Below are 27,040 nucleotides of genomic sequence, written 5' to 3' on the forward strand. Positions count from 1 at the left end.
TTTGGGAGTCAGCAGCTGCTGGACTTTTGCGATTGCTTTCACTGTGCACTGAATGCCAGGACGGCATGTGCACGTTAAAACAACAAGGTGGGCAAGAGGAGGAAGAGAGCACGGCCATCAGAGAGCATCTGACATCTTGCCCTGGAAAGAGCAGTGTTTTTGGAGTGTGCAGTAAAATCGTGTTTCTGGACAAGGGAGGCATACGTGCGCTGCGCTCCTAAGCTATCTCCCTGCGAGACACACTGCCAAAGCTTTTCGCTATGATGCAGTCTAGTGCAGACGCACACTACAGCTCTCCGGAGCTGTCCGAAGCCAAGCGCCGGTCGCCGGCGTCTTTCGGCTGAAGCTGCGCTTCGGAGCGTACGGCTGTTGTGTGCGCGAAGCAGCCGCTTCTCCTGCTCCGGGAGCCGGACAGAGCGGTAGCTTGTACGAGGGCGAAGAACGAAGCCGCAGAGCACCGGGCTTCTGCGCGCACCCTAAGGACTGCGAGAGGACCGTGGTGGCCGCTCGCCTGCCTCTTCAATTCCATTCTAGCATCCTTAGGGAAGGTGTTCCAGGACAATTTTCCTGAGTTTTGAATTCGTCCTGATGCAGCCCCTCCTGGGAAACTCCTACTCGTCCTCTGAGGCTCCGAGTGCAGAGACCTCGATAGCAACTGCAGAAATGAAGGACTCAGTTGAGTTGTCGAGAAGCAAGAACATAGCCAGCGCCTTGTGTTTGGGAGTCAGCAGCTGCTGGACTTTTGCGATTGCTTTCACTGTGCACTGAATGCCAGGACGGCATGTGCACGTTAAAACAACAAGGTGGGCAAGAGGAGGAAGGGAGCACGGGCATCAGAGAGCATCTGACATCTTGCCCTGGAAAGAGCACTGGTTTTGGAGTGTGCAGTAAAATCGTGTTTCTGGACGAGGGAGGCATAAGTGCGCTGCGCTCCTAAGCTATCTCCCTTTGAGACACACTGCCAAAGCTTTTCGTTATCATGCAGTCTAGTGCAGACGCACACTACGGCTCTCCGGAGCTGTCCGAAGCCAAGCGCCGGTCGCCGGCGTCTTTCGGCTGAAGCAGCGCTTCGGAGCGTACGGCTGTTGTGTGCGCGAAGCAGCCGCTTCTCCTGCTCCGGGAGCCGGACAGAGCGGTAGCTTGTACGAGGGCGAAGAACGAAGCCGCAGAGCACCGGGCTTCTGCGCGCACCCTAAGGACTGCGAGAGGACCGTGGTGGCCGCTCGCCTGCCCCTTCAATTCCATTCTAGCATCCTTATGGAAGGTGTTCCAGGACAATTTTCTGGAGTTTTGAATTCGTCCTGATGCAGCCCCTCCTGGGAAACAACTGCTCGTCGTCTGAGTCTCCGAGTGGAGAGACCTCGATGGCAACTGCAGAAATGAAGGGCTGCGTTGAGTTGTCGAGAAGCAAGAACATAGCCAGCGCCTTGTGTTTGGGAGTCAGCAGCTGTTGGACTTTTGCGATTGCTTTCACTGTGCACAGAAAGCCAGGACGGCATGTGCACGTTAAAACAACGAGCTGGGCAAGAGTAATCGAAAGATCACGGCCGTCAGAAAGCAGCTTATATATTGCCCTGGAAAGAGCACTGTTTTTGGAGTGTGCAGTAAAATCGTGTTTCTGGACAAGGGAGGCATACGTGCGCTGCGCTCCTAAGCTATCTCCCTGCGAGACACACTGCCAAAGCTTTTCGCTATCATGCAGTCTAGTGCAGACGCACACTACGGCTCTCCGGAGCTGTCCGAAGCCAAGCGCCGGTCGCCGGCGTCTTTCGGCTGAAGCTGCGCTTCGGAGCGTACGGCTGTTGTGTGCGCGAAGCAGCCGCTTCTCCTGCTCCGGGAGCCGGACAGAGCGGTAGCTTGTACGAGGGCGAAGAACGAAGCCGCAGAGCACCGGGCTTCTGCGCGCACCCTAAGGACTGCGAGAGGACCGTGGTGGCCGCTCGCCTGCCCCTTCAATTCCATTCTAGCATCCTTATGGAAGGTGTTCCAGGACAATTTTCCTGAGTTTTGAATTCGTCCTGATGCAGCCCCTCCTGGGAAACAACTGCTCGTCGTCTGAGTCTCCGAGTGGAGAGACCTCGATAGCAACTGCAGAAATGAAGGGCTGCGTTGAGTTGTCGAGAAGCAAGAACATAGCCAGCGCCTTGTGTTTGGGAGTCAGCAGCTGTTGGACTTTTGCGATTGCTTTCACTGTGCACTGAATGCCAGGACGGCATGTGCACGTTAAAACAACGAGCTGGGCAAGAGCAGGAAGGGAGCACGGGCATCAGAGAGCATCTGACATCTTGCCCTGGAAAGAGCAGTGTTTTTGGAGTGTGCAGTAAAATCGTGTTTCTGGACAAGGGAGGCATAAGTGCGCTGCGCTCCTAAGCTATCTCCCTTTGAGACACACTGCCAAAGCTTTTTGCTATGATGCAGTCAAGTGCAGACGCACACTACGGCTCTCCGGTGCTGTCCGAAGCCAAGCGCCGGTCGCCGGCGTCTTTCGGCTGAAGCTGCGCTTCGGAGCGTACGGCTGTTGTGTGCGCGAAGCAGCCGCTTCTCCTGCTCCGGGAGCCGGACAGAGCGGTAGCTTGTACGAGGGCGAAGAACGAAGCCGCAGAGCACCGGGCTTCTGCGCGCACCCTAAGGACTGCGAGAGGACCGTGGTGGCCGCTCGCCTGCCTCTTCAATTCCATTCTAGCATCCTTAGGGAAGGTGTTCCAGGACAATTTTCCTGAGTTTTGAATTCGTCCTGATGCAGCCCCTCCTGGGAAACTCCTACTCGTCCTCTGAGGCTCCGAGTGCAGAGACCTCGATAGCAACTGCAGAAATGAAGGGCTGCGTTGAGTTGTCGAGAAGCAAGAACATAGCCAGCGCCTTGTGTTTGGGAGTCAGCAGCTGCTGGACTTTTGCGATTGCTTTCACTGTGCACTGAATGCCAGGACGGCATGTGCACGTTAAAACAACAAGGTGGGCAAGAGGAGGAAGAGAGCACGGCCATCAGAGAGCATCTGACATCTTGCCCTGGAAAGAGCACTGGTTTTGGAGTGTGCAGTAAAATCGTGTTTCTGGACAAGGGAGGCATACGTGCGCTGCGCTCCTAAGCTATCTCCCTTTGAGACACACTGCCAAAGCTTTTCGTTATCATGCAGTCTAGTGCAGACGCACACTCCGGCTCTCCGGTGCTGTCCGAAGCCAAGCGCCGGTCGCCGACGTCTTTCGGCTGAAGCTGCGCTTCGGAGCGTACGGCTGTTGTGTGCGCGAAGCAGCCGCTTCTCCTGCTCCGGGAGCCGGACAGAGCGGTAGCTTGTACGAGGGCGAAGAACGAAGCCGCAGAGCACCGGGCTTCTGCGCGCACCCTAAGGACTGCGAGAGGACCGTGGTGGCCGCTCGCCTGCCTCTTCAATTCCATTCTAGCATCCTTAGGGAAGGTGTTCCAGGACAATTTTCCTGAGTTTTGAATTCGTCCTGATGCAGCCCCTCCTGGGAAACTCGTGCTCGTCCTCTGAGGCTCCCACATGCAGAGAACTCGATGGCAACTGCAGAAATGAAGGGCTGCGTTGAGTTGTCGAGAAGCAAGAACATAGCCAGCGCCTTGTGTTTGGGAGTCAGCAGCTGCTGGACTTTTGCGATTGCTTTCACTGTGCACTGAATGCCAGGACGGCATGTGCACGTTAAAACAACAAGGTGGGCAAGAGGAGGAAGGGAGCACGGGCATCAGAGAGCATCTGACATCTTGCCCTGGAAAGAGCACTGGTTTTGGAGTGTGCAGTAAAATCGTGTTTCTGGACGAGGGAGGCATAAGTGCGCTGCGCTCCTAAGCTATCTCCCTTTGAGACACACTGCCAAAGCTTTTCGTTATCATGCAGTCTAGTGCAGACGCACACTACGGCTCTCCGGAGCTGTCCGAAGCCAAGCGCCGGTCGCCGGCGTCTTTCGGCTGAAGCTGCGCTTCGGAGCGTACGGCTGTTGTGTGCGCGAAGCAGCCGCTTCTCCTGCTCCGGGAGCCGGACAGAGCGGTAGCTTGTACGAGGGCGAAGAACGAAGCCGCAGAGCACCGGGCTTCTGCGCGCACCCTAAGGACTGCGAGAGGACCGTGGTGGCCGCTCGCCTGCCCCTTCAATTCCATTCTAGCATCCTTATGGAAGGTGTTCCAGGACAATTTTCTGGAGTTTTGAATTCGTCCTGATGCAGCCCCTCCTGGGAAACAACTGCTCGTCGTCTGAGTCTCCGAGTGGAGAGACCTCGATGGCAACTGCAGAAATGAAGGGCTGCGTTGAGTTGTCGAGAAGCAAGAACATAGCCAGCGCCTTGTGTTTGGGAGTCAGCAGCTGTTGGACTTTTGCGATTGCTTTCACTGTGCACAGAAAGCCAGGACGGCATGTGCACGTTAAAACAACGAGCTGGGCAAGAGTAATCGAAAGATCACGGCCGTCAGAAAGCAGCTTATATATTGCCCTGGAAAGAGCACTGTTTTTGGAGTGTGCAGTAAAATCGTGTTTCTGGACAAGGGAGGCATACGTGCGCTGCGCTCCTAAGCTATCTCCCTGCGAGACACACTGCCAAAGCTTTTCGCTATCATGCAGTCTAGTGCAGACGCACACTACGGCTCTCCGGAGCTGTCCGAAGCCAAGCGCCGGTCGCCGGCGTCTTTCGGCTGAAGCTGCGCGTCGGAGCGTACGGCTGTTGTGTGCGCGAAGCAGCCGCTTCTCCTGCTCCGGGAGCCGGACAGAGCGGTAGCTTGTACGAGGGCGAAGAACGAAGCCGCAGAGCACCGGGCTTCTGCGCGCACCCTAAGGACTGCGAGAGGACCGTGGTGGCCGCTCGCCTGCCCCTTCAATTCCATTCTAGCATCCTTAGGGAAGGTGTTCCAGGACAATTTTCCTGAGTTTTGAATTCGTCCTGATGCAGCCCCTCCTGGGAAACTCGTGCTCGTCCTCTGAGACTCCCACATGCAGAGACCTCGATGGCAACTGCAGAAATGAAGGGCTGCGTTGAGTTGTCGAGAAGCAAGAACATAGCCAGCGCCTTGTGTTTGGGAGTCAGCAGCTGCTGGACTTTTGCGATTGCTTTCACTGTGCACTGAATGCCAGGACGGCATGTGCACGTTAAAACAACGAGCTGGGCAAGAGCAGGAAGGGAGCACGGGCATCAGAGAGCATCTGACATCTTGCCCTGGAAAGAGCAGTGTTTTTGGAGTGTGCAGTAAAATCGTGTTTCTGGACAAGGGAGGCATAAGTGCGCTGCGCTCCTAAGCTATCTCCCTTTGAGACACACTGCCAAAGCTTTTTGCTATGATGCAGTCAAGTGCAGACGCACACTACGGCTCTCCGGTGCTGTCCGAAGCCAAGCGCCGGTCGCCGGCGTCTTTCGGCTGAAGCTGCGCTTCGGAGCGTACGGCTGTTGTGTGCGCGAAGCAGCCGCTTCTCCTGCTCCGGGAGCCGGACAGAGCGGTAGCTTGTAGGAGGGCGAAGAACGAAGCCGCAGAGCACCGGGCTTCTGCGCGCACCCTAAGGACTGCGAGAGGACCGTGGTGGCCGCTCGCCTGCCTCTTCAATTCCATTCTAGCATCCTTAGGGAAGGTGTTCCAGGACAATTTTCCTGAGTTTTGAATTCGTCCTGATGCAGCCCCTCCTGGGAAACTCCTACTCGTCCTCTGAGGCTCCGAGTGCAGAGACCTCGATAGCAACTGCAGAAATGAAGGGCTGCGTTGAGTTGTCGAGAAGCAAGAACATAGCCAGCGCCTTGTGTTTGGGAGTCAGCAGCTGCTGGACTTTTGCGATTGCTTTCACTGTGCACTGAATGCCAGGACGGCATGTGCACGTTAAAACAACAAGGTGGGCAAGAGGAGGAAGAGAGCACGGCCATCAGAGAGCATCTGACATCTTGCCCTGGAAAGAGCACTGGTTTTGGAGTGTGCAGTAAAATCGTGTTTCTGGACAAGGGAGGCATACGTGCGCTGCGCTCCTAAGCTATCTCCCTTTGAGACACACTGCCAAAGCTTTTCGTTATCATGCAGTCTAGTGCAGACGCACACTCCGGCTCTCCGGAGCTGTCCGAAGCCAAGCGCCGGTCGCCGGCGTCTTTCGGCTGAAGCTGCGCTTCGGAGCGTACGGCTGTTGTGTGCGCGAAGCAGCCGCTTCTCCTGCTCCGGGAGCCGGACAGAGCGGTAGCTTGTACGAGGGCGAAGAACGAAGCCGCAGAGCACCGGGCTTCTGCGCGCACCCTAAGGACTGCTAGAGGACCGTGGTGGCCGCTCGCCTGCCCCTTCAATTCCATTCTAGCATCCTTAGGGAAGGTGTTCCAGGACAATTTTCCTGAGTTTTGAATTCGTCCTGATGCAGCCCCTCCTGGGAAACAACTGCTCGTCGTCTGAGTCTCCGAGTGGAGAGACCTCGATGGCAACTGCAGAAATGAAGGGCTGCGTTGAGTTGTCGAGAAGCAAGAACATAGCCAGCGCCTTGTGTTTGGGAGTCAGCAGCTGTTGGACTTTTGCGATTGCTTTCACTGTGCACAGAAAGCCAGGACGGCATGTGCACGTTAAAACAACGAGCTGGGCAAGAGTAATCGAAAGATCACGGCCGTCAGAAAGCAGCTTATATATTGCCCTGGAAAGAGCACTGTTTTTGGAGTGTGCAGTAAAATCGTGTTTCTGGACAAGGGAGGCATACGTGCGCTGCGCTCCTAAGCTATCTCCCTGCGAGACACACTGCCAAAGCTTTTCGCTATGATGCAGTCTAGTGCAGACGCACACTACGGCTCTCCGGAGCTGTCCGAAGCCAAGCGCCGGTCGCCGGCGTCTTTCGGCTGAAGCAGCGCTTCGGAGCGTACGGCTGTTGTGTGCGCGAAGCAGCCGCTTCTCCTGCTCCGGGAGCCGGACAGAGCGGTAGCTTGTACGAGGGCGAAGAACGAAGCCGCAGAGCACCGGGCTTCTGCGCGCACCCTAAGGACTGCGAGAGGACCGTGGTGGCCGCTCGCCTGCCCCTTCAATTCCATTCTAGCATCCTTATGGAAGGTGTTCCAGGACAATTTTCTGGAGTTTTGAATTCGTCCTGATGCAGCCCCTCCTGGGAAACTCGTGCTCGTCCTCTGAGACTCCCACATGCAGAGACCTCGATGGCAACTGCAGAAATGAAGGGCTGCGTTGAGTTGTCGAGAAGCAAGAACATAGCCAGCGCCTTGTGTTTGGGAGTCAGCAGCTGCTGGACTTTTGCGATTGCTTTCACTGTGCACTGAATGCCAGGACGGCATGTGCACGTTAAAACAACGAGCTGGGCAAGAGCAGGAAGGGAGCACGGGCATCAGAGAGCATCTGACATCTTGCCCTGGAAAGAGCAGTGTTTTTGGAGTGTGCAGTAAAATCGTGTTTCTGGACAAGGGAGGCATAAGTGCGCTGCGCTCCTAAGCTATCTCCCTTTGAGACACACTGCCAAAGCTTTTTGCTATGATGCAGTCAAGTGCAGACGCACACTACGGCTCTCCGGTGCTGTCCGAAGCCAAGCGCCGGTCGCCGGCGTCTTTCGGCTGAAGCTGCGCTTCGGAGCGTACGGCTGTTGTGTGCGCGAAGCAGCCGCTTCTCCTGCTCCGGGAGCCGGACAGAGCGGTAGCTTGTACGAGGGCGAAGAACGAAGCCGCAGAGCACCGGGCTTCTGCGCGCACCCTAAGGACTGCGAGAGGACCGTGGTGGCCGCTCGCCTGCCTCTTCAATTCCATTCTAGCATCCTTAGGGAAGGTGTTCCAGGACAATTTTCCTAAGTTTTAAATTCGTCCTGATGCAGCCCCTCCTGGGAAACTCCTACTCGTCCTCTGAGGCTCCGAGTGCAGAGACCTCGATAGCAACTGCAGAAATGAAGGGCTGCGTTGAGTTGTCGAGAAGCAAGAACATAGCCAGCGCCTTGTGTTTGGGAGTCAGCAGCTGCTTGACTTTTGCGATTGCTTTCACTGTGCACTGAATGCCAGGACGGCATGTGCACGTTAAAACAACGAGCTGGGCAAGAGCAGGAAGGGAGCACGGGCATCAGAGAGCATCTGACATCTTGCCCTGGAAAGAGCAGTGTTTTTGGAGTGTGCAGTAAAATCGTGTTTCTGGACAAGGGAGGCATAAGTGCGCTGCGCTCCTAAGCTATCTCCCTGCGAGACACACTGCCGAAGCTTTTTGCTATGATGCAGTCAAGTGCAGACGCACACTCCGGCTCTCCGGAGCTGTCCGAAGCCAAGCGCCGGTCGCCGACGTCTTTCGGCTGAAGCTGCGCTTCGGAGCGTACGGCTGTTGTGTGCGCGAAGCAGCCGCTTCTCCTGCTCCGGGAGCCGGACAGAGCGGTAGCTTGTACGAGGGCGAAGAACGAAGCCGCAGAGCACCGGGCTTCTGCGCGCACCCTAAGGACTGCGAGAGGACCGTGGTGGCCGCTCGCCTGCCTCTTCAATTCCATTCTAGCATCCTTAGGGAAGGTGTTCCAGGACAATTTTCCTGAGTTTTGAATTCGTCCTGATGCAGCCCCTCCTGGGAAACTCGTGCTCGTCCTCTGAGGCTCCCACATGCAGAGAACTCGATGGCAACTGCAGAAATGAAGGGCTGCGTTGAGTTGTCGAGAAGCAAGAACATAGCCAGCGCCTTGTGTTTGGGAGTCAGCAGCTGCTGGAGTTTTGCAGTTGACTTCACGGTGCACTGAATGCCAGGACGGCATGTGCACGTTAAAACAACGAGCTGGGCAAGAGTAATCGAAAGATCACGGCCGTCAGAAAGCAGCTTATATATTGCCCTGGAAAGAGCAGTGTTTATGGAGTGTGCAGTAAAATCGTGTTTCTGGACAAGGGAGGCATAAGTGCGCTGCGCTCCTTAGCTATCTCCCTGCGAGACACACTGCCAAAGCTTTTCGCTATCATGCAGTCTGGTGCAGACGCACACTCCTGCTCTCCGGAGCTGTCCGAAGCCAAGCGCCGGTCGCCGGCGTCTTTCGGCTGAAGCAGCGCTTCGGAGCGTACGGCTGTTGTGTGCGTGAAGCAGCCGCTTCTCCTGCTCCGGGAGCCGGACAGAGCGGTAGCTTGTAGGAGGGCGAAGAACGAAGCCGTAGAGCACCGGGCTTCTGCGCGCACCCTAAGGACTGCTAGAGGACCGTGGCGGCCGCTCGCCTGCCTCTTCAATTCCATTCTAGCATCCTTATGGAAGGTGTTCCAGGACAATTTTCCTGAGTTTTGAATTCGTCCTGCTGCAGCCCCTCCTGGGAAATTCGTGCTCGTCCTCTGAGTCTCCTAGTGCAAAGACCTCGATGGCAACTGCAGAAATGAAGGGCTGCGTTGAGTTGTTGAGAAGCAAGAACATAGCCAGCGCCTTGTGTTTGGGAGTCAGCAGCACTTGGAGTTTTGCAGTTGACTTCACGGTGCACTGAATGCCTGGACGGCATGTGCACGTTAAAACAACGAGCTGGGCAAGAGCAGGAAGGAAGCACGGGCAACAGAGAGCATCTGGCATCTTGCCCTGGAAAGAGCAGTGTTTTTGGAGTGTGCAGTAAAATCGTGTTTCTGGACAAGGGAGGCGTAAGTGCGCTGCGCTCCTTAGCTATCTCCTTGCGAGACACACTGCCAAAGCTTTTCGCTATCATGCAGTCTGGTGCAGACGCACACTCCTGCTCTCCGGAGCTGTCCGAAGCCAAGCGCCGGTGGCCGGCGTCTTTCGGCTGAAGCAGCGCTTCGGAGCGTACGGCTGTTGTGTGCGCGAAGCAGCCGCTTCTCCTGCTCCGGGAGCCGGACAGAGCGGTAGCTTGTAGGAGGGCGAAGAACGAAGCCGCAGAGCACCGGGCTTCTGCGCGCACCCTAAGGACTGCTAGAGGACCCTGGTGGCCGCTCGCCTGCCTCTTCAATTCCATTCTAGCATCCTTATGGAAGGTGTTCCAGGACAATTTTCCTGAGTTTTGAATTCGTCCTGCTGCAGCCCCTCCTGGGAAACTCGTGCTCGTCCTCTGAGTCTCCGACATGCAGAGAACTCGATGGCAACTGCAGAAATGAAGGGCTGCGTTGAGTTGTCGAGAAGCAAGAACATAGCCAGCGCCTTGTGTTTGGGAGTCAGCAGCTGCTGGAGTTTTGCAGTTGACTTCACGGTGCACTGAATGCTAGGACGGCATGTGCACGTTAAAACAACGAGCTGGGCAAGAGTAATCGAAAGATCACGGCCGTCAGAAAGCAGCTTATATATTGCCCTGGAAAGAGCAGTGTTTTAGGAGTGTGCAGTAAAATCGTGTTTCTGGACAAGGGAGGCATAAGTGCGCTGCGCTCCTTAGCTATCTCCCTGCGAGACACACTGCCAAAGCTTTTCGCTATCATGCAGTCTGGTGCAGACGCACACTCCTGCTCTCCGGAGCTGTCCGAAGCCAAGCGCCGGTCGCCGGCGTCTTTCGGCTGAAGCAGCGCTTCGGAGCGTACGGCTGTTGTGTGCGCGAAGCAGCCGCTTCTCCTGCTCCGGGAGCCGGACAGAGCGGTAGCTTGTAGGAGGGCGAAGAACGAAGCCGTAGAGCACCGGGCTTCTGCGCGCACCCTAAGGACTGCTAGAGGACCGTGGCGGCCGCTCGCCTGCCTCTTCAATTCCATTCTAGCATCCTTATGGAAGGTGTTCCAGGACAATTTTCCTGAGTTTTGAATTCGTCCTGCTGCAGCCCCTCCTGGGAAATTCGTGCTCGTCCTCTGAGTCTCCTAGTGCAAAGACCTCGATGGCAACTGCAGAAATGAAGGGCTGCGTTGAGTTGTTGAGAAGCAAGAACATAGCCAGCGCCTTGTGTTTGGGAGTCAGCAGCACTTGGAGTTTTGCAGTTGACTTCACTGTGCACTGAATGCCTGGACGGCATGTGCACGTTAAAACAACGAGCTGGGCAAGAGCAGGAAGGAAGCACGGGCAACAGAGAGCATCTGGCATCTTGCCCTGGAAAGAGCAGTGTTTTTGGAGTGTGCAGTAAAATCGTGTTTCTGGACAAGGGAGGCATAAGTGCGCTGCGCTCCTAAGCTATCTCCTTGCGAGACACACTGCCAAAGCTTTTCGCTATCATGCAGTCTAGTGCAGACGCACACTCCGGCTCTCCGGAGCTGTCCGAAGCCAAGCGCCGGTCGCCAGCGTCTTTCGGCTGAAGCAGCACTTCGGAGCGTACGGCTGTTGTGTGCGCGAAGCAGCCGCTTCTCCTGCTCCGGGAGCCGGACAGAGCGGTAGCTTGTACGAGGGCGAAGAACGCAGCCGCAGAGCACCGGGCTTCTGCGCGCACCCTAAGGACTGCTAGAGGACCCTGGTGGCCGCTCGCCTGCCTCTTCAATTCCATTCTAGCATCCTTATGGAAGGTGTTCCAGGACAGTTTTCCTGAGTTTTGAATTCGTCCTGATGCAGCCCCTCCTGGGAAACTCCTGCTCGTCCTCTGAGGCTCCCACATGCAGAGAACTCGATGGCAACTGCAGAAATGAAGGGCTGCGTTGAGTTGTCGAGAAGCAAGAACATAGCCAGCGCCTTGTGTTTGGGAGTCAGCAGCTGCTGGACTTTTGCGATTGCTTTCACTGTGCACTGAATGCCAGGACGGCATGTGCACGTTAAAACAACGAGCTGGGCAAGAGTAATCGAAAGATCACGGCCGTCAGAAAGCAGCTTATATATTGCCCTGGAAAGAGCAGTGTTTATGGAGTGTGCAGTAAAATCGTGTTTCTGGACAAGGGAGGCATAAGTGCGCTGCGCTCCTTAGCTATCTCCCTGCGAGACACACTGCCAAAGCTTTTCGCTATCATGCAGTCTGGTGCAGACGCACACTCCTGCTCTCCGGAGCTGTCCGAAGCCAAGCGCCGGTCGCCGGCGTCTTTCGGCTGAAGCAGCGCTTCGGAGCGTACGGCTGTTGTGTGCGCGAAGCAGCCGCTTCTCCTGCTCCGGGAGCCGGACAGAGCGGTAGCTTGTACGAGGGCGAAGAACGAAGCCGCAGAGCACCGGGCTTCTGCGCGCACCATAAGGACTGCTAGAGGACCCTGGTGGCCGCTCGCCTGCCTCTTCAATTCCATTCTAGCATCCTCATGGAAGGTGTTCCAGGACAATTTTCCTGAGTTTTGAATTCGTCCTGCTGCAGCCCCTCCTGGGAAATTCGTGCTCGTCCTCTGAGTCTCCTAGTGCAAAGACCTCGATGGCAACTGCAGAAATGAAGGGCTGCGTTGAGTTGTTGAGAAGCAAGAACATAGCCAGCGCCTTGTGTTTGGGAGTCAGCAGCACTTGGAGTTTTGCAGTTGACTTCACGGTGCACTGAATGCTAGGACGGCATGTGCACGTTAAAACAACGAGCTGGGCAAGAGCAGGAAGGAAGCACGGGCAACAGAGAGCATCTGGCATCTTGCCCTGGAAAGAGCAGTGTTTTTGGAGTGTGCAGTAAAATCGTGTTTCTGGACAAGGGAGGCATAAGTGCGCTGCGCTCCTAAGCTATCTCCTTGCGAGACACACTGCCAAAGCTTTTCGCTATCATGCAGTCTAGTGCAGACGCACACTCCGGCTCTCCGGAGCTGTCCGAAGCCAAGCGCCGGTCGCCAGCGTCTTTCGGCTGAAGCAGCACTTCGGAGCGTACGGCTGTTGTGTGCGCGAAGCAGCCGATTCTCCTGCTCCGCGAGCCGGACAGAGCGGTAGCTTGTAGGAGGGCGAAGAACGAAGCCGCAGAGCACCGGGCTTCTGCGCGCACCCTAAGGACTGCTAGAGGACCCTGGTGGCCGCTCGCCTGCCTCTTCAATTCCATTCTAGCATCCTTATGGAAGGTGTTCCAGGACAATTTTCCTGAGTTTTGAATTCGTCCTGCTGCAGCCCCTCCTGGGAAACTCTTGCTCGTCCTCTGAGTCTCCGAGTGCAAAGACCTCGATGGCAACTGCAGAAATGAAGGGCTGCGTTGAGTTGTCGAGAAGCAAGAACATAGCCAGCGCCTTGTATTTGGGAGTCAGCAGCTGCTGGACTTTTGCGATTGCTTTCACTGTGCACTGAATGCCTGGACGGCATGTGCACGTTAAAACAACGAGCTGGGCAAGAGTAATCGAAAGATCACGGCCGTCAGAAAGCAGCTTATATATTGCCCTGGAAAGAGCAGTGTTTTTGGAGTGTGCAGTAAAATCGTGTTTCTGGACAAGGGAGGCGTAAGTGCGCTGCGCTCCTAAGCTATCTCCCTGCGAGACACACTGCCCAAGCTTTTCGTTATCATGCAGTCTAATGCAGACGCACACTCCGGCTCTCCGGAGCTGTCCGAAGCCAAGCGCCGGTCGCCGGCGTCTTTCGGCTGAAGCAGCGCTTCGGAGCGTACGGCTGTTGTGTGCGCGAAGCAGCCGCTTCTCCTGCTCCGGGAGCCGGACAGAGCGGTAGCTTGTACGAGGGCGAAGAACGCAGCCGCAGAGCACCGGGCTTCTGCGCGCACCCTAAGGACTGCTAGAGGACCCTGGTGGCCGCTCGCCTGCCTCTTCAATTCCATTCTAGCATCCTTATGGAAGGTGTTCCAGGACAATTTTCCTGAGTTTTGAATTCGTCCTGATGCAGCCCCTCCTGGGAAACTCGTGCTCGTCCTCTGAGGCTCCCACATGCAGAGACCTCGATGGCAACTGCAGAAATGAAGGGCTGCGTTGAGTTGTCGAGAAGCAAGAACATAGCCAGCGCCTTGTGTTTGGGAGTCAGCAGCACTTGGAGTTTTGCAGTTGACTTCACTGTGCACTGAATGCCTGGACGGAATGTGCACGTTAAAACAACGAGCTGGGCAAGAGTAATCGAAAGATCACGGCCGTCAGAAAGCAGCTTATATATTGCCCTGGAAAGAGCAGTGTTTTAGGAGTGTGCAGTAAAATCGTGTTTCTGGACAAGGGAGGCATAAGTGCGCTGCGCTCCTTAGCTATCTCCCTGCGAGACACACTGCCCAAGCTTTTCGTTATCATGCAGTCTAGTGCAGACGCACACTACGGCTCTCCAGAGCTGTCCGAAGCGAAGCGCCGGTCGCCGGCGTCTTTCGGCTGAAGCAGCGCTTCGGAGCGTACGGCTGTTGTGTGCGCGAAGCAGCCGCTTCTCCTGCTCCGGGAGCCGGACAGAGCGGTAGCTTGTACGAGGGCGAAGAACGAAGCCGCAGAGCACCGGGCTTCTGCGCGCACCATAAGGACTGCTAGAGGACCCTGGTGGCCGCTCGCCTGCCTCTTCAATTCCATTCTAGCATCCTTATGGAAGGTGTTCCAGGACAATTTTCCTGAGTTTTGAATTCGTCCTGCTGCAGCCCCTCCTGGGAAATTCGTGCTCGTCCTCTGAGTCTCCTAGTGCAAAGACCTCGATGGCAACTGCAGAAATGAAGGGCTGCGTTGAGTTGTTGAGAAGCAAGAACATAGCCAGCGCCTTGTGTTTGGGAGTCAGCAGCACTTGGAGTTTTGCAGTTGACTTCACTGTGCACTGAATGCCTGGACGGCATGTGCACGTTAAAACAACGAGCTGGGCAAGAGCAGGAAGGAAGCACGGGCAACAGAGAGCATCTGGCATCTTGCCCTGGAAAGAGCAGTGTTTTTGGAGTGTGCAGTAAAATCGTGTTTCTGGACAAGGGAGGCATAAGTGCGCTGCGCTCCTAAGCTATCTCCTTGCGAGACACACTGCCAAAGCTTTTCGCTATCATGCAGTCTAGTGCAGACGCACACTCCGGCTCTCCGGAGCTGTCCGAAGCCAAGCGCCGGTCGCCAGCGTCTTTCGGCTGAAGCAGCACTTCGGAGCGTACGGCTGTTGTGTGCGCGAAGCAGCCGCTTCTCCTGCTCCGGGAGCCGGACAGAGCGGTAGCTTGTAGGAGGGCGAAGAACGAAGCCGCAGAGCACCGGGCTTCTGCGCGCACCCTAAGGACTGCTAGAGGACCCTGGTGGCCGCTCGCCTGCCTCTTCAATTCCATTCTAGCATCCTTATGGAAGGTGTTCCAGGACAATTTTCCTGAGTTTTGAATTCGTCCTGATGCAGCCCCTCCTGGGAAACTCGTGCTCGTCCTCTGAGGCTCCCACATGCAGAGAACTCGATGGCAACTGCAGAAATGAAGGGCTGCGTTGAGTTGTCGAGAAGCAAGAACATAGCCAGCGCCTTGTGTTTGGGAGTCAGCAGCTGCTGGAGTTTTGCAGTTGACTTCACGGTGCACTGAATGCCAGGACGGCATGTGCACGTTAAAACAACGAGCTGGGCAAGAGTAATCGAAAGATCACGGCCGTCAGAAAGCAGCTTATATATTGCCCTGGAAAGAGCAGTGTTTATGGAGTGTGCAGTAAAATCGTGTTTCTGGACAAGGGAGGCATAAGTGCGCTGCGCTCCTTAGCTATCTCCCTGCGAGACACACTGCCAAAGCTTTTCGCTATCATGCAGTCTGGTGCAGACGCACACTCCTGCTCTCCGGAGCTGTCCGAAGCCAAGCGCCGGTCGCCGGCGTCTTTCGGCTGAAGCAGCGCTTCGGAGCGTACGGCTGTTGTGTGCGCGAAGCAGCCGCTTCTCCTGCTCCGGGAGCCGGACAGAGCGGTAGCTTGTAGGAGGGCGAAGAACGAAGCCGTAGAGCACCGGGCTTCTGCGCGCACCCTAAGGACTGCTAGAGGACCGTGGCGGCCGCTCGCCTGCCTCTTCAATTCCATTCTAGCATCCTTATGGAAGGTGTTCCAGGACAATTTTCCTGAGTTTTGAATTCGTCCTGCTGCAGCCCCTCCTGGGAAATTCGTGCTCGTCCTCTGAGTCTCCTAGTGCAAAGACCTCGATGGCAACTGCAGAAATGAAGGGCTGCGTTGAGTTGTTGAGAAGCAAGAACATAGCCAGCGCCTTGTGTTTGGGAGTCAGCAGCACTTGGAGTTTTGCAGTTGACTTCACTGTGCACTGAATGCCTGGACGGCATGTGCACGTTAAAACAACGAGCTGGGCAAGAGCAGGAAGGAAGCACGGGCAACAGAGAGCATCTGGCATCTTGCCCTGGAAAGAGCAGTGTTTTTGGAGTGTGCAGTAAAATCGTGTTTCTGGACAAGGGAGGCATAAGTGCGCTGCGCTCCTAAGCTATCTCCTTGCGAGACACACTGCCAAAGCTTTTCGCTATCATGCAGTCTGGTGCAGACGCACACTCCTGCTCTCCGGAGCTGTCCGAAGCCAAGCGCCGGTGGCCGGCGTCTTTCGGCTGAAGCAGCGCTTCGGAGCGTACGGCTGTTGTGTGCGCGAAGCAGCCGCTTCTCCTGCTCCGGGAGCCGGACAGAGCGGTAGCTTGTACGAGGGCGAAGAACGAAGCCGCAGAGCACCGGGCTTCTGCGCGCACCCTAAGGACTGCTAGAGGACCCTGGTGGCCGCTCGCCTGCCTCTTCAATTCCATTCTAGCATCCTTAGGGAAGGTGTTCCAGGACAATTTTCCTGAGTTTTGAATTCGTCCTGCTGCAGCCCCTCCTGGGAAACTCGTGCTCGTTTTCTGAGTCTCCGACATGCAGAGAACTCGATGGCAACTGCAGAAATGAAGGGCTGCGTTGAGTTGTCGAGAAGCAAGAACATAGCCAGCGCCTTGTGTTTGGGAGTCAGCAGCTGCTGGAGTTTTGCAGTTGACTTCACGGTGCACTGAATGCTAGGACGGCATGTGCACGTTAAAACAACGAGCTGGGCAAGAGTAATCGAAAGATCACGGCCGTCAGAAAGCAGCTTATATATTGCCCTGGAAAGAGCAGTGTTTTAGGAGTGTGCAGTAAAATCGTGTTTCTGGACAAGGGAGGCATAAGTGCGCTGCGCTCCTTAGCTATCTCCCTGCGAGACACACTGCCAAAGCTTTTCGCTATCATGCAGTCTGGTGCAGACGCACACTCCTGCTCTCCGGAGCTGTCCGAAGCCAAGCGCCGGTCGCCGGCGTCTTTCGGCTGAAGCTGCGCTTCGGAGCGTACGGCTGTTGTGTGCGCGAAGCAGCCGCTTCTCCTGCTCCGGGAGCCGGACAGAGCGGTAGCTTGTACGAGGGCGAAGAACGAAGCCGCAGAGCACCGGGCTTCTGCGCGCACCCTAAGGACTGCTAGAGGACCCTGGTGGCCGCTCGCCTGCCTCTTCAATTCCATTCTAGCATCCTTATGGAAGGTGTTCCAGGACAATTTTCCTGAGTTTTGAATTCGTCCTGATGCAGCCCCTCCTGGGAAATTCGTGCTCGTCCTCTGAGTCTCCTAGTGCAAAGACCTCGATGGCAACTGCAGAAATGAAGGGCTGCGTTGAGTTGTTGAGAAGCAAGAACATAGCCAGCGCCTTGTGTTTGGGAGTCAGCAGCACTTGGAGTTTTGCAGTTGACTTCACTGTGCACTGAATGCCTGGACGGCATGTGCACGTTAAAACAACGAGCTGGGCAAGAGCAGGAAGGAAGCACGGGCAACAGAGAGCATCTGGCATCTTGCCCTGGAAAGAGCAGTGTTTTTGGAGTGTGCAGTAAAATCGTGTTTCTGGACAAGGGAGGCATAAGTGAGCTGCGCTCCTAAGCTATCTCCCTGCGAGACACACTGCCAAAGCTTTTCGCTATCATGCAGTCTAGTGCAGACGCACACTCCGGCTCTCCGGAGCTGTCCGAAGCCAAGCGCCGGTCGCCGGCGTCTTTCGGCTGAAGCAGCTCTTCGGAGCGTACGGCTGTTGTGTGCGCGAAGCAGCCGCTTCTCCTGCTCCGGGAGCCGGACAGAGCGGTAGCTTGTACGAGGGCGAAGAACGCAGCCGCAGAGCACCGGGCTTCTGCGCGCACCCTAAGGACTGCTAGAGGACCCTGGTGGCCGCTCGCCTGCCTCTTCAATTCCATTCTAGCATCCTTATGGAAGGTGTTCCAGGACAATTTTCCTGAGTTTTGAATTCGTCCTGATGCAGCCCCTCCTGGGAAACTCCTGCTCGTCCTCTGAGGCTCCCACATGCAGAGAACTCGATGGCAACTGCAGAAATGAAGGGCTGCGTTGAGTTGTCGAGAAGCAAGAACATAGCCAGCGCCTTGTGTTTGGGAGTCAGCAGCTGCTGGACTTTTGCGATTGCTTTCACTGTGCACTGAATGCCAGGACGGCATGTGCACGTTAAAACAACGAGCTGGGCAAGAGTAATCGAAAGATCACGGCCGTCAGAAAGCAGCTTATATATTGCCCTGGAAAGAGCAGTGTTTTAGGAGTGTGCAGTAAAATCGTGTTTCTGGACAAGGGAGGCGTAAGTGCGCTGCGCTCCTAAGCTATCTCCCTGCGAGACACACTGCCAAAGCTTTTCGCTATCATGCAGTCTAGTGCAGACGCACACTCCGGCTCTCCGGAGCTGTCCGAAGCCAAGCGCCGGTCGCCAGCGTCTTTCGGCTGAAGCAGCACTTCGGAGCGTACGGCTGTTGTGTGCGCGAAGCAGCCGATTCTCCTGCTCCGCGAGCCGGACAGAGCGGTAGCTTGTAGGAGGGCGAAGAACGAAGCCGCAGAGCACCGGGCTTCTGCGCGCACCCTAAGGACTGCTAGAGGACCCTGGTGGCCGCTCGCCTGCCTCTTCAATTCCATTCTAGCATCCTTATGGAAGGTGTTCCAGGACAATTTTCCTGAGTTTTGAATTCGTCCTGCTGCAGCCCCTCCTGGGAAACTCTTGCTCGTCCTCTGAGTCTCCTAGTGCAAAGACCTCGATGGCAACTGCAGAAATGAAGGGCTGCGTTGAGTTGTCGAGAAGCAAGAACATAGCCAGCGCCTTGTATTTGGGAGTCAGCAGCTGCTGGACTTTTGCGATTGCTTTCACTGTGCACTGAATGCCTGGACGGCATGTGCACGTTAAAACAACGAGCTGGGCAAGAGTAATCGAAAGATCACGGCCGTCAGAAAGCAGCTTATATATTGCCCTGGAAAGAGCAGTGTTTTTGGAGTGTGCAGTAAAATCGTGTTTCTGGACAAGGGAGGCGTAAGTGCGCTGCGCTCCTAAGCTATCTCCCTGCGAGACACACTGCCCAAGCTTTTCGTTATCATGCAGTCTAGTGCAGACGCACACTACGGCTCTCCAGAGCTGTCCGAAGCGAAGCGCCGGTCGCCGGCGTCTTTCGGCTGAAGCAGCGCTTCGGAGCGTACGGCTGTTGTGTGCGCGAAGCAGCCGCTTCTCCTGCTCCGGGAGCCGGACAGAGCGGTAGCTTGTAGGAGGGCGAAGAACGAAGCCGTAGAGCACCGGGCTTCTGCGCGCACCCTAAGGACTGCTAGAGGACCGTGGCGGCCGCTCGCCTGCCTCTTCAATTCCATTCTAGCATCCTTATGGAAGGTGTTCCAGGACAATTTTCCTGAGTTTTGAATTCGTCCTGCTGCAGCCCCTCCTGGGAAATTCGTGCTCGTCCTCTGAGTCTCCTAGTGCAAAGACCTCGATGGCAACTGCAGAAATGAAGGGCTGCGTTGAGTTGTTGAGAAGCAAGAACATAGCCAGCGCCTTGTGTTTGGGAGTCAGCAGCACTTGGAGTTTTGCAGTTGACTTCACTGTGCACTGAATGCCTGGACGGCATGTGCACGTTAAAACAACGAGCTGGGCAAGAGCAGGAAGGAAGCACGGGCAACAGAGAGCATCTGGCATCTTGCCCTGGAAAGAGCAGTGTTTTTGGAGTGTGCAGTAAAATCGTGTTTCTGGACAAGGGAGGCATAAGTGCGCTGCGCTCCTAAGCTATCTCCTTGCGAGACACACTGCCAAAGCTTTTCGCTATCATGCAGTCTAGTGCAGACGCACACTCCGGCTCTCCGGAGCTGTCCGAAGCCAAGCGCCGGTCGCCAGCGTCTTTCGGCTGAAGCAGCACTTCGGAGCGTACGGCTGTTGTGTGCGCGAAGCAGCCGCTTCTCCTGCTCCGGGAGCCGGACAGAGCGGTAGCTTGTAGGAGGGCGAAGAACGAAGCCGCAGAGCACCGGGCTTCTGCGCGCACCCTAAGGACTGCTAGAGGACCCTGGTGGCCGCTCGCCTGCCTCTTCAATTCCATTCTAGCATCCTTATGGAAGGTGTTCCAGGACAATTTTCCTGAGTTTTGAATTCGTCCTGATGCAGCCCCTCCTGGGAAACTCGTGCTCGTCCTCTGAGGCTCCCACATGCAGAGAACTCGATGGCAACTGCAGAAATGAAGGGCTGCGTTGAGTTGTCGAGAAGCAAGAACATAGCCAGCGCCTTGTGTTTGGGAGTCAGCAGCTGCTGGAGTTTTGCAGTTGACTTCACGGTGCACTGAATGCCAGGACGGCATGTGCACGTTAAAACAACGAGCTGGGCAAGAGTAATCGAAAGATCACGGCCGTCAGAAAGCAGCTTATATATTGCCCTGGAAAGAGCAGTGTTTATGGAGTGTGCAGTAAAATCGTGTTTCTGGACAAGGGAGGCATAAGTGCGCTGCGCTCCTTAGCTATCTCCCTGCGAGACACACTGCCAAAGCTTTTCGCTATCATGCAGTCTGGTGCAGACGCACACTCCTGCTCTCCGGAGCTGTCCGAAGCCAAGCGCCGGTCGCCGGCGTCTTTCGGCTGAAGCAGCGCTTCGGAGCGTACGGCTGTTGTGTGCGCGAAGCAGCCGCTTCTCCTGCTCCGGGAGCCGGACAGAGCGGTAGCTTGTAGGAGGGCGAAGAACGAAGCCGTAGAGCACCGGGCTTCTGCGCGCACCCTAAGGACTGCTAGAGGACCGTGGCGGCCGCTCGCCTGCCTCTTCAATTCCATTCTAGCATCCTTATGGAAGGTGTTCCAGGACAATTTTCCTGAGTTTTGAATTCGTCCTGCTGCAGCCCCTCCTGGGAAATTCGTGCTCGTCCTCTGAGTCTCCTAGTGCAAAGACCTCGATGGCAACTGCAGAAATGAAGGGCTGCGTTGAGTTGTTGAGAAGCAAGAACATAGCCAGCGCCTTGTGTTTGGGAGTCAGCAGCACTTGGAGTTTTGCAGTTGACTTCACTGTGCACTGAATGCCTGGACGGCATGTGCACGTTAAAACAACGAGCTGGGCAAGAGCAGGAAGGAAGCACGGGCAACAGAGAGCATCTGGCATCTTGCCCTGGAAAGAGCAGTGTTTTTGGAGTGTTGTCACGATCCGCTTATAGCGGGGTGTCGTGATGGTTCGTTAGCCGATCCCAAAGTGCAAAAGACAATCAGCAGTTTAATCACAACAAATGCACCTTTATTAAGGGCCAAAACAATAAATGCGATAGTGGGTTCAGAAAAGAAATAAAAGGATAGAGAGAGAGAGAGAAGGGGGGATGGGAATAGCTACCAACACAGGCGGAGTCCTCACTGGTCCGGACGATGTGGATCCGTCTTGTTGTGTTGGGGAGAGTCTCCAAAGTTCTACCTATCCCAGGGGTCCAGTTATAGTCCACAGAGGGAAAAGGGGGGAGCAGGCAGAACAATGAGAGTCTATTGAAATTGCTGTGGGGGAACAAGCGTCATCTAGGCTGAACAAACACAATAAGGGATAAGTCCATTGAAGTTACTGGAGAAGAACAGGTCAGGTCATTCTCTCCCTTCGCCCACTGTTTGTGGTAGGAATCTCAGTCGCAGTCCTTGGGGAGAGGGTTCTTGATCTCCGTCTATCACGGTGGTAGCGAGGCAGATGAGGGGTCTTCAGTGAGAGACCACCAGAGTCACCCCAACAGTTCATTTGGCTTAAAGGTGGAGAGTGAAGCAGGAATTGCAGTAGGCCGCTCTGTGCTGGGTCCACGCTGGGTCTTCGCCAAGTCCTTGCCAACTCCTTGCCAAGTTCTTGCCGGTCCTCGTTGGGAACAGCACGTAATGGTACAGCGGCTACACCTGCACTGTTGCCTTCTCCAAGCCGGAACTGCAGAGGGGGAAGGGAAATCCTGCTCGTGGCAATCGGCAGGCAAATGAGTGAGGGTCTTCAGACGGCCTCTTACACCACCCCGTGACTGACGATTGCCCTCGAGAGATGTTCAGCAGGGTTTCGTAGTGTTGTTGTGAAGTCTTCAGGACTCGTCTAGTGTTGGCAGCATATCCCAGAGAAGGGAAAAAAGGAAAAGGAGAGGAAAAGAGAACAGGGAAAATACTAAAACAATAATTAGTATTAATTGAAACAACAATAAGCAATATAATCAATATTAATAATAAACAATTTTCTAATAAACCAATATAAAAATTCAAATCAGGTTTTCTAAATGACTAAAACAAATCATCTTCTAATTTTATAATTGCTTTGTGTCTATAGTCTTAGGGATGTCTACAGTATAAAGCACATTGGCCAGGTGGTGTGCATTAAGTATAGCTGTCAATTTTGTTAATCGTTTTATCATTCTCCAATTTATGACAAACAAGATTGCTGATAAAGCAAAACCAATCAAAACTAAAATCAAAAGGACAACAATGGGATGACACAATTTGTTCAGGATACCTGTAGCAGTAGGTGACCACCCAAAAAGTGTATCCCACCACCTGTGTTCAGCATCACTTTTCACCCTTTCTATAACCCGATGTATTTCTTGTACATCATGATGAACAGTTACCAATGTTTTCTGTCCGTTTTCCTTGATTTTTCCTAAGATTTCAATTAAATCCTGGTGAAGCAACAATTGCCTCACCAGAGTAAGATTCATTCCAATGGGGGTAGGCAATAGCTTATGAATCAGCGTGTAATTGGACTCTAAAAGTTGATATGAAGTAACTGGAGTTTCAAAAGAAAAATCACATCCAGAAATTTTAGTGAAATTACAAGCACAAAAATTTGAATGATTTTTAGTATCTACTACTGTGTCTTCTACATACACTGTATTACAAGCAGTTCTAAAGCATGCACATCCATTTCCTATATATACAAGGAATGTTTTAGAAGTTTTGTTAGGATGGATTTCAAAGTGACAGATATTTTGTTCTGTGTCTAAACAGATATCTTGAGCTATAATTGCATTGCCTTCACAGATGAACCCTTGTTGTTTTCGGACAATACAGGATTCTAAATTAACAGTTTGCCATTTACCATCAATTTGTCGGGCCCATTCTCTATGCTCGGAAGGATAGAGAGTGGCTCCATCATGATTTAATCCTAATGCAATAATGGGGAATATTGAATGCACCGAGGCATTGCGTATGGTTAACACAAAAGCTGTGGCTAAGTTTGTGGTGGGATCATAAGTAAAGTTCACCAAATTCCACCAGGATTGGAAATCTTTTTCAAAGTCAGTGGCACTGTCCCAAACTATTTTCCGAATTTCAGTAGGAAATATGCCTTCTTCACCTTCTCTTATAATTGAGGCAGCAACTGACTGGATCCATAATTGTGCCTGGATGCAGCTAAGGGCTAAGGAAACGTTGCTTTGTGTAGCATTGAGTGCCTCAATTATCAATTCATGGTCATTCATATTTACCTTTTCCCAATTTGGTAATATGTTTGTTAGCAACCACTGATGCGTTCCCAAGGCCGATAAGGACGATTGCAGTGGTTGTTGTAATTGGGTCAAATCTTTAGTTGTAGCAGTTAGTTTATTTAATAATACTTCTGAATTAATACTATTTAGAATTCCCAATCCTGTTCCCACAACACCAGTTATGTCTCTTGGCATCCGTGTTTTAGAAGGGTTCCACTGTCGCAACCAGGTCGTCCAACCGTGGAAAGAAGTTTGCAAGAAAGGTGAACAAGCTGGCTGAATTTCAGAGACATTGCTTTGCATTAGCAATTTAACTTGTTTAAGAGACCATACCGGATTGAACAATATTTGTTGTTGGCCAGTTTTCCTAATTATATATGGTCCAACTTTAGAAATTTTCGGGGTAAGCATAACTGGTGGTTGGGTCTGAGTGGTGGTGGTGGTATGAACTGTAGTAGTTTGGGTTATAACATTTATTATAAATTTAAAAGAAAGTCCTTCAGTATCTTTACCCCAAAGACAAACTACTTCTGCAGTTTGTGCTAATGTAAAATTGTGCCAACACTCTTGTATGCTTGGATGCGTGCAAACCTTCTCTTGCTTGTTTGTTTTACCTGTTAGGACACTAATTGAAGTTGCCTTGTCATAGGCAGTTTTATTAATCATTCGGCATCCAACACTAATTTTCTCCCCTATTTCCCCTTGAAGTTGCCAGGTTTTTTGTTCTTCCCATTCTTGCTTAGTGTATATTTGATTATTATGCATAACAAGAGTTAATAGATTTAAATCCTTTACATTCCCCATGTACCCAGAGAAATAAACAAAAGCTTGTGACCATGGCTCTTCGGTAAAGGGGCTTTCTATCAATTGGGGTGCAATTATTGTGTTATTGTTGGTTGTAGCATTAATTTTAAATTGGTAAACCAGACCTTGTAAGTCTAATGGGCTGGTTAAGTTATTTTGCCAAAGGCATGTTACATAAGTAGTTTTAGCTAAAACAAAACCATACCAGCAATCATTGGGTTCATATTCACAATCTAATGTAATTACTACATTGTTGTTTTGAGGACCCGAAGTATAGTTACCAGTATAAATTTGACGGCAGCACAAGGTAAGGGGAAATGTTTTGATACACTCCCATCTCTTTGTAGGGCACACTTTCTCTGAAGGAATTTCTAAATTATTTTTTCCTCCTGGTTCCATAAATTTTCCAGCAACTGTGATGGAAGAAACTTTCTCATGTGAGGATCCTTCCACTTTTCTGCATGCTACCACAATATTCTCACCAATCGTTCCGGTTAGAGTTCTGATCCAGTCCTTCTGATCCCATTTCCACTCACTTGGACGATATGCCTTGGAGTTACGTAGCACGACAGTTGCCAGATTCGGGTGGCGATCTTTAGGATATGATCCTATCACATTAGTGTGTTCGATGGTAGCTTCAGACCACGACCACTCGGGGGGGTGTTGGCTGTAGATTTGTGGTAAGATGCAGAAAAGTATCACCAATCCTATCATGATTCAGATGATAATGTCCCTCGGGGTTCTTCTGTAAAAGCAAATATAACAGAAAAATCCTGCCACTATAGGGCAGAAAAGGTTAGAATGATGGAATTATCCAGCGTGTATTTATCCGATGCTCTTTTCCTAGAGCATCAGAGGCTATCCAAGCATATTTATTTAAAGGAGTTTTCAGCGCAAGTGGTACCTGCCCTACAGTAGGGAGGTCTACCAAGACAGGTTGCCCAGGGTAATGTGCAGGATTTTTAGAATCATTAGGTCCTTTTGGTGCGGGAATGATGCTTGGAGCTGTTGGACAAAAAGCAGTGATCTTGGGGCACCCATTTACTCCCCACCTGTCATTTACACCTTTTACGGCTTTCCACAACCGAAGATCCCAATTTCCTTCCTGGGGTCTTAGCAGTCGTTTTAAAAGACCATTAGTCCTTTCTACGATCCCGTTAGCTTGGGGATAGTAAGGGGTGTGAAAAGTCCATTTAATTCCTTCACCTTTTGCCCAGTCCTGTACAACTCTAGCAGTGAAATGAGATCCATTATCAGATTGTATTTCCTGTGGCTTAGGAAAGGTTCCAAACCACCCCTGCAAAGCTTTGACAGTATTGTCTCCTGTAGCCCTTTTGAAAGCATCAGCTTGGACTAACCCAGATACAATTTCCACTCCTACTAGTACAAAATGTTTTCCTCCTGATTTTTTAAAGGGACCAACATAATCTACCTGCCATGCATCCCATAAACCTTTACCTTTCCTCAAATGCAAAGGGTCATCTTCTAAAGGGTGTCTCTCTAGTCTCTTGCGACACTGCTCACAGGCTGAAATGCAGGTTTTACACATTTCCCTGGTAACAGGCCAACCTCGAGCATGAGCTTCTTGGTATAAATCTTTCACACCGGTGTGCTGTCTTTTTACATGCAGCCATTCTAACAATTGATCCCATTCCTCTGTAATTTGCTCCTTTTTCAGGGGACTGAGCTTTGCTAGTTCATCAGCTTTATTATTCCATTCTCCTGCTGGATTTCCATTTGTTTGATGAGAGGCTACCCAGCCCACTGCAAAATTCCCCTGACTTGCAATATTTGGTATTTCTTGCCACTTTTCTTTTTGCCAAACTGGGATTCTATTCACCTCCCAATCATTTTGTTGCCAAAAAGGAAGCCACTCAGTACAACCTTTGTACACAGCATAAGAGTCAGTGTAAATGTAGACTGAAGAGGAATTTTGTGCTTCTCGTTGGAAAACACTCCAGACAGCTATTAACTCCCCAACTTGTGCACTACCTTCTCCCTCTGTGATAATTTGCTCACCAGAGGAGATGTGGAGTGCTGCTGCTCTATATCTCCATATTTTTCCTTCCCTTTTAGCAGAAGCATCAGTGAACCAAGAGTTTGCTGATTTTTCATGGCAGAAAGGAGGGGCCACTTTTATCACAGAAGCTGGTTTATCATGGCCACTATCTAGGCTTTCAGTTTCTTGGATTGCTAAATTTTTTACAGTTCCCTCTGTTATTGTAAAGATGTTACAATAATGTTCAATCTGGGCATACCACTTTCTTACTGAGGCCCTCTGGGCCACCCCGTCAGGAGGGGGTGTCCCATTGATGACTGTCTTAATGACCTTGAAGGGGCCTCTTAGTACAATAGGTTGTTGACGCCTGATCTTTTCTACTTCAATGAGAGCCAGGCTAACCACAAACAATCCCTTCTCCCAGGTAGTGTACCTTTTCTCAGCATCTCTGAAACCACGGGAATAAAAACCAACAGGCCTTGTTGGACCCTCGGGTCCCCGCTGCCAAATATGTACTGACAACCCCGAGGCGGCAAATCCCCATTCTACCTGAAAGGGGTCTGTAGGATGAATAGGACCCAGTGCTTGATGAGCTGTTGCTTCAAAAATTAGTAGTTGCAATGCTTCTTCCTGAGAAGGAGTCCAATCCCATTTTACCCCTTTCCTCAGCAAGTCATAAAGGGGTCTAGCAATTATTGAGAAATCTGGAATATGTTTTCTCCAAAACACTAATAATCCTAGAGCTTGTTGTAGATCTTTCCTGGAATGAGGCATTTTAATCTGATCTAAAGAAGTTAAGGTGTCAGGTGGAATACATGTCATGCCTCCTTTCCACCAAATTCCCAGAAACTTTACTTCTTGAGAGGGTTTTTGAACTTTCTCTGGGGGAATTTGCAAATCGAGACTCTCTAAATGGGAGATTATTTTCTGTTGAGTCTCTTCAACTGCTTCAATTTCATCCCCTCCCACCAGAATATGATCAATGTATTGG

The 27,040-nt window shown here is 52.7% G+C and overlaps 1 protein-coding gene across 1 annotated transcript; it reads right to left on the minus strand.

The window, feature by feature from the left end:
- Positions 1-20,872: 20,872 nt before the first annotated feature.
- LOC146765346 (uncharacterized) lies at positions 20,873-24,121 on the minus strand. The gene has a single exon (XM_085560441.1). It carries the CDS (start codon positions 24,048-24,050, stop codon positions 22,071-22,073), a length of 1,980 nt encoding a protein of 659 aa, XP_085416567.1. The 5' UTR covers positions 24,051-24,121; the 3' UTR covers positions 20,873-22,070.
- Positions 24,122-27,040: the final 2,919 nt, after the last annotated feature.

Source organism: Lonchura striata, chromosome 25 (assembly GCF_050655825.1).
Source record: "Lonchura striata isolate lonStrDom1 chromosome 25, ASM5065582v1, whole genome shotgun sequence".
NCBI lineage: Eukaryota > Metazoa > Chordata > Aves > Passeriformes > Estrildidae > Lonchura > Lonchura striata.

What these genes read in the sequence shown, in the direction of transcription:
- LOC146765346 (XM_085560441.1), bottom strand. Translation starts at nt 24,050, where the DNA reads ATGGGGAATGTAAAGGATTTAAATCTATTAACTCTTGTTATGCATAAT.